At 44.8% G+C, this 7,293-nt stretch overlaps 1 protein-coding gene across 1 annotated transcript; it reads left to right on the top strand.

Annotated features, from left to right (window-relative positions):
• Positions 1-5,184: 5,184 nt before the first annotated feature.
• Positions 5,185-6,132, top strand: LOC101606486 (olfactory receptor 2F1-like). Its single transcript, XM_004661064.2, has one exon. It carries the CDS (start codon positions 5,185-5,187, stop codon positions 6,130-6,132), a length of 948 nt encoding a protein of 315 aa, XP_004661121.2.
• The last annotated feature ends 1,161 nt before the right edge of the window (positions 6,133-7,293 follow it).

Raw genomic sequence — 7,293 nt, 5'->3', positions numbered from 1 at the left:
GGAGTCCTTTTCAGAAAGCCCTGGCCTATGCCTACGTCTTAAATTATCTTACTATGTTTTGCTCTAGCAATTTCAGAGACTCAGATATTAAGTGAAGAGCCAATTATTTCCAACCCCTTCTAGCCAGGCCAGAAACACACATTCCTGTCTCCTGACTCCTGAGAAAAGCCTCCAGTGACGCGATGGTCTTGAAAGGCAGTACAGGATTCCAAAGCAGTAAGGTAGGCCCCGCTAACCTGTTAACTAGGAGGACAATTAAAAGTTGAGGTGAAATGCATTCAGAATATGTATTCTACATGGGAATTCAGAAGATGGGGTGGACGGGTTGTGGAGAAGCAGCTCTAAGAAGAAAGAGTAAGAGGGCACACTGAGAGTAATAATTGCCCTCCAGGGAATCCTACACTCTGAAAAGTTTTCAGCTCAGGCTGACAAAGTGCAACCTCCACACCCGAGGAAAGGGACACATGCTTCAAGGCTTCCTAAGAGGTGAGTGACAGACTCATACAGAATGGCACTCAGCCTCGGGGGTGCCCTGCAGGTAAAGTTGAGAGGAAGTGATGAGAGGATGGAGCGCAAACCTCTGGCAGCAGCCAGGAACGCACCTGTAACCTCTAACGTGTTTTCTTACTGGCTGCAGCTGGAGGTTCCTTGAACACCTCCCCTGACCTGTGACATAGCCCATCACCCTCGGGTCACTCCATGGAGTCCATTTCAGTCGGACACCCAACACAAGGTCAAAATGAAATGCTCAGAATGTGTAGGCAGACACTTATGGAATGAAACGTCAGAGATTAAAAGTTATCTTCTTGGCCTTGAAGCATGTGTACCATGTTGAGGTATGAAGGCCTGAGGAAGGGATGGAATGGGTGAAAGACCCAAAGACAGAAGCAGAGAGAACATGGTGAGTATTTCCAACTTCCAGAAGCGTAATTCTTACGGGTAGAAAGCAGGTTAACCCCAGATCTGATAGAAATTCATTAGTGCTATCAGGATGAACTTGAGAGAGGTCTCATGTATCTGAGTATTAGAAGCATTTCAATATAGTCAAGTCAGTATAACCAAGTAATTTTGCCAAATCTAGTGGTTATGCCTTCCCCTATCTCTTTGTTCATTGTCATAAAGATAACAGGTACTATTTCTTGGTCTCTCAACAAGCAATTGTATATGGTCTGAATACTTTTCCTGGAAATCAGTGACCCTCAGTATTTTCTGGCTTATAATTCTACAAACTAGGAACATAGTGAAAAGAAGAAGAAAGAATTGATGTTTTCCAGTCTTACTACTCAAAACTACAAAATACCTATATATTAGTTTATCACAAATCTTTAGAACTAGATGAAATATCAGTGTCCACCAAAGCTAACAGGCTTATTCTAAAGATGGAAAAAAAAACTATTCTATAAACTATAGAACTTTCCAGATGATACCAAAGTGGGATTTATTGCAGGGTGAAAGCAGGATTTGCCTTGCCATACCTGTAACCATAAGACAATTTCAAGGAAGAAAAGCATTTCCTGTTTCTGAACTTCTAGCTCACAGCTTCTGTGAATCTCTTGCCTATTGACATAGGCAGCCCCTGTCTCCAGGTCTACAGTGATGCTAGGGTCATGGTGACCCATCCTCTCTGACCTCCCTGAGAGGATGAGTCCCTGGAGAGGGACAGCCACCACCTACCCATGCTCTTACCCTGGCCCTGCCCCTGGCCAGGCACTCACTACACTACACTTCCTCACTAAGTCTGTGAACAGTGGAATGGAATTCTCTAATTATCCAAATAGCTGAGAACACAGCCACCTATCAATAAGCGGAGCTCAGCCTCATCTAAAACCAACACTGAAATTCTGCTGGAATACAGATGCGGAGTTCGTGCTTATGAAAGGCACAGTGCTCATGCTGGGTATACAGAGACTCGACCCTTAAGTCCTGAAATATGTCTAAGCAGGGGCTTTGTGATTAGGTTATTTGGTCATTAGAATTTATTGTAAATGTTCTGGCGGACACATTGTATCAACTGTATGACTTTCCTAGAACCTGGTCCTCTTGTCTCTTGCCCTCAGTTAGTGGACAGATTTGACCTCAGTGGTGTAAGACTTTCTGAGTCCACTTCTGTTTTCCAAGGCACATTCATGCTCATTAGTTCATGTGGTCTTACTCAAAATACTATGAAGAAGGCATTTGTAGTAGTAGTAGTAGTATTTACTCAGACATTTGAGATAAAGAACATGAAGTTAGAGAAGTTAAACAACTTGTTCAGAGGAGGCTTATGAAAGTGGAAAACTAAAAATCACGTCCTCTGACTTCCCACATAAAGCTTTGCCTTCTCTCAAAAGGATATTTCTGTAAGGCAGGACACCATGCTGAGCCACCCTCCTGCACCAGACCTGATCACAACTACTTTCCCTTCTCCCTGATAGGCTGGCTGGTGGCTGAGATCATAGGAACAGACTTGATTGGCTTGATGCTTGGTCTCCAGGTGGTTCTGAGTCCTAAGCAGGTCACCCACCCTTCCCCATGTTTTCATTGTCTCTAACATGGAAGGAAGGGATGTTGGGTTTCTGTGGTTCATTTCATTTCCAGCGGCTTTACCTGGCTTCTGGAGAGAATTTTCATCCTTCACATCAACTCTGCAGATGAGGATTTTCCATAGCAGCACACACCCTAGGAATGACAGCAGTCCCAAATGAGTGACTCTATGCTGACTCATAGGACAGGCTCTGTGGGCTGCCAAAGGCTCCCTGGGCAGTGCTCTGAATCCCAGCAAAGCCTCCCCAACATCTGACCCTAGGCCCCTATCTTCACTCCTAAAATCCAAAGCCAATTTTTACCCTTTGTGATTTCCACAAATGCCTTCTGGCCACCTCAGAGCTAGGGCTGAGAGAATGAGGCAAGATCCGCCTGTTCTGTCAAGTGCTCTGCTCTCTCCCTTCCCCGAGTAAATAGGGCTCCAGCAAGTGCTTGCAGCCAGGAAACAAACAGAATGGAATTGTGCTCTTCAGTTCTCTTGTATTTGGTGCCATGGTTCCACTGTGGTTTTCTTAATTCTGCTCTATTGCCTCTGTCCTCTGTCTGGCAGCACTGGCTAGCACAAGCTGGAGCATTGACTGCCAAGGTCCAGTTCCTTAATTTTCTTATTTGGTTCTGTGAAGCCACTGATTTTGTAAACAGAGACTTGAGACCAGAAGGGAGTTTATCCTAAAGGTTGATTGAAAGCATAGAGTATGCTGTATTCAATAAAATTTTCAACAAATGAATTGTTATTCACTGAATATTTTGAATGCAGGAAACACCTAGGGATTTCAGTGTCATTCAGAAATCTGGTGGCATATTCATCACACGTGCTCTCATTGAACATCTGAAATGTGCCTAGCCTAATCTGAGATATTCTGTAACCACAAAGCCCATAGTGGGATGCAAAGATCTTTTATTTTAAAAGCATGCAGAATGTCAGTCCTTTAACATTCATTACAGGTTAAAATGATAATGTGTAGTTACATTTTTGGGGGAGGGGCAAGCCTTTTTGTGTGAGAGAGCAAGAGAGGGAGAGGGAGAGAATTGGTGCACCGGAGCCTCCGGCCACTGCAGTTGAACTCCAGATGCGTGCGCCACCTCGTGCGGATGATGTGCTTCCTTGTGCGCTCACGTCACTTTGTGCGTCTGCCTTATGTGGGACCTGGAGTTGAACATGGATCCCTAGGCTTTGCCGGCAAGTGCCTTCACCACTAATGCATCTCTCCAGCCCCAGTTACACATTTTTAATTCCGTATTTCTTGTTGTAGCATAGCTAGGAGATTGTTTTAAATCACCTGGTAGGCAGTGTCGTTGGCACACCCCTGGTAAATTGCAGCTGGCTTTCAGCATGACACAGTTGGGTTCCTCTTTCTAATTTTTTATCTCCTCTGGGTGCGCCCCTCCTCTGCTGGTAGGGAAGCATCAGAGATTAAACAGTTGTCACTTCTAGATGATCACTTCCTTGTATATACTGATGCTTGTCTAACTGCTTTACACACTTGTTATAAGGTTAAATAAAGCACAACGGTAGGTGGAAAAAGAGAAAGCTAATGGCATTTTCTTTTTCTAGAGAAGCAGACAGTCGTCATGAAGAAAGGGACATCCCCTCCACAAGCTTAGCTGAGAGAGGAGAATTCACAGCAGTGAAAAGCTAAAGAGCTTTTCCATCACTTCCCACTCAGTGTCAATATGATACTGCTTCCCAAGTACTTTAACCAGTAGTTAAGCATCTATATAAATACTTGAAACTCGCCATATAAGTTACACATTATAGAGACGTAAAGAATATCTACAGAAGTAATTTAATTACAAAGACTGAAATTTAAAACAAGGTCAGTACTTGGATAATTAAATTACCTTGGTCCCTCCAGAGTACTTAACACAATTTAACTTAATTTTTGTAATTAACAAGTTAATGTCTGCATCTTTAGTTGAATTGCAAGCATCAAGAACATAGCACCCACGTTTCTGTCTCTTCTATTCACAGACAGGCACACCTTACGGAGCACAGTTCCCGGCACACGGCAGAACCTTAACATATTTCCATGTCAAGGACATGAGAGTCCTCAGGACTGATGAAGAGAGGAGGGTGTGAGATGCCTAAGCCATGACCTGAGAGGGCCTCATGAGAAGCAAGGGGAAAAAGAGAGTAACACTCAGGGAACGATACAGAGAAATGCTCTCCCCTTGCTCCCACATTTCTGCAGATAAGATTTTCACCATTGATACACAACGTTGAAGGATCCTGTCTTTCTTTCCTGTTTGTCACTCTCATTCCTATTTTCATACCTTACTTCCTTACTTTCCTTTTACCTTTATCTTTTTTTTCTTTCATCGATGATGCTTTATTCCTTCCCTCATTTCCTTTCTTCTCCACCTCACCTTCCACAGTGATAACTTACCTCCTATGTAACAAGACTTGCAGGGCATGAAAGAAGGACCAATGAGGAGCTCTGCTGTTGAGAATCTCATGCATTTGTGACAGAAAGCAAGTCTCCTTCTACCCCATGCCTTCATCGTGCCCTCCCCCACCACCCAGGTTAAAGAAGCAGGCTGCGTGTCCCAGCGCCAGCGCCAGTCCTAGCCAAGAACCTAGTTCAGGATTCCTATAGGGAGACCTCTCCTTTCCCTTCCCTGAGCCGACTTCCTTCAACCCTGCTGCTACCCACCCGCTCCATGAGGAGGGACAACGTGACCTGGGTGAGTGAATTCATCCTAATGGGTCTCTCCAGTGACAAGAACATACAAGCTGGACTCTTCGTCCTGTTTGGGACCACCTACCTGCTGACCCTGCTGGGCAATGGTCTCAGCCGTCTCCTGATTGCCCTGGACCCGCGACTCCACCTGCCCATGTACTTCTTCCTCTGCCACCTGTCACTGGTGGGCATCTGCTACACCACCAGTGGGATCCCCCAGATGCTGGCACACTTCCTCTCAGAAAAGAAGACCATCTCCTTCACCCTTTGTGGGACCCAACTCTTCTTCTCGCTGACTCTTGGGGGAACGGAATTCCTGCTTCTGGCTGCCATGGCCTATGACCGCTATGTGGCCGTCTGTGACCCCCTGCGCTACCCGACGCTGATGAACCCTCAGGTGTGCATGGCACTAGTAGGGGTGTCTTGGTCTGTGGGGGTGGCTAACTCTGCTGTGGAGACAGCAGTCACCATGAGCCTGCCCACCTGTGGGCACAACGTGTTGAACCATGTGGCCTGTGAGACACTGGCCCTTGTCAGGCTGGCCTGTGTGGACACCACCATCAACCAGGTGGTCATAGTGGCCTCCAGTGTGGTGGTGCTGCTGGTGCCCAGCTGCCTGGTCTCTCTGTCCTATGCCCACATTGTGGCTGCCATGCTGCAGATCCGGTCCACCCGGGGATGCCGCAAAGCCTTCGGCACCTGTGCCTCCCACCTCACGGTGGGCTCCACGTCTTATGGAATGGCCCTTCTCACCTACCTGCAGCCACGCTCCACGGCCTCTGCCGAGCAGGACAAGGTGGTGGTGCTTCTCTATGCTGTGGTCACACCCAAGCTGAACCCTCTCATCTACAGTCTGAGGAACAAGGATGTGAAGTCTGCTCTGAGCCGAGTTCTGAAGAAGAGACCGAATCAAAGCAGTAGGAAGTGATTTCTGTAGAGAAGTCATCGCTCTCCAAACTGAGCCTTTGGATATATACCTCCCCAGGCTGTGCATGTATGCGCACATATGTGTGTACACATAGAAGTATGTGGTGAGTGTGTGTGTGTGTGCATGCACACTAACGAGCAGTTAGGAGGATCCAAATCTACACTGTGTTCCTTTGAGCTAACAAAGAACTGAAATAATATCTTGGTACTCTATTTTGTGATTTCTGCCTTATTACAAAGTGAATTACACCACCTTGAAGGTGCATACGCCATACCAAAAGTTAAAGAAAATATATTCACTTTCCTAAAAAAAAAAAAAAAAAAAAAAAAAAAAAAAAAGAGTAGCAATGACACAGAAACTATATTAACTAGAAAGGAAAATTACTTCAGAAGTCAGAGAAGTACAAACAATGTATGTTGAGAATCTATTATGTTGGTAAAATTTGCAATTGTATAAAGGTCTTTTCCACAGTCAGTGAGAAGGGAAGAAGAAATAAGCTATAAGTAGCAAAATGATCTTGGTCCATGAGAACACACTAGCTTCAGGTCAAAAGTATAAAGGTCATATGATTTCCAGTGGGTTCAGCCCACCTCACTTGGGTGGGGAACAGACAGCTGGGAGCAAAGTCACAGTCTTTAGCCCCAAGCCCTGGTGAGTGACCTCATACCACGTGCAATCCCCATGGACATCACTGTCCTTCTTTCCCTTTCCAGCTGTAGGGGAGCAAATAATATGCCAGTGATTCCTATTTTCAAGACCTCAACCAAAAAGAAAAATCTCTATATACAACAAGCACATTCTCCTGGAAAATTCAGGAATATATTCAAAACTCATGCTTGTTTTTAAGGCCACACCACATATTCTCAGAGGTAAGTCAAGGTATATAGAAAGAAAAATTATTGGAAACAATTTGGTTCATCTATTCTAACACACATACACACACACACACACACACACAGAGAGAGAGTTCTAAACACCCTATAGCACAGCAGTAGTGACTTGATCCTGACAAACATTTAAGCACTGTTCAAAGAAGCATCTATTTCCTGAATATTACAGACCTCTAGTTTGCCTTGACCACAAAACAAAAACATAAATCAAATCATTACAAACTCTTACTCAATATATTTGTAGTATATTAAATAACTGAGGGAAAGATAC

Source organism: Jaculus jaculus, chromosome 10 (genome assembly GCF_020740685.1).
Source record: "Jaculus jaculus isolate mJacJac1 chromosome 10, mJacJac1.mat.Y.cur, whole genome shotgun sequence".
In the NCBI taxonomy this organism is placed as follows: domain Eukaryota; kingdom Metazoa; phylum Chordata; class Mammalia; order Rodentia; family Dipodidae; genus Jaculus; species Jaculus jaculus.
Note: the sequence above shows the minus strand (reverse complement) of the source record. Positions and strands in the feature narration are given on the sequence as shown.

Bases quoted from the DNA above. Each gene is read 5' to 3' on its own strand.
- LOC101606486 (XM_004661064.2), top strand. From the start codon at position 5,185: ATGAGGAGGGACAACGTGACCTGGGTGAGTGAATTCATCCTAATGGGT.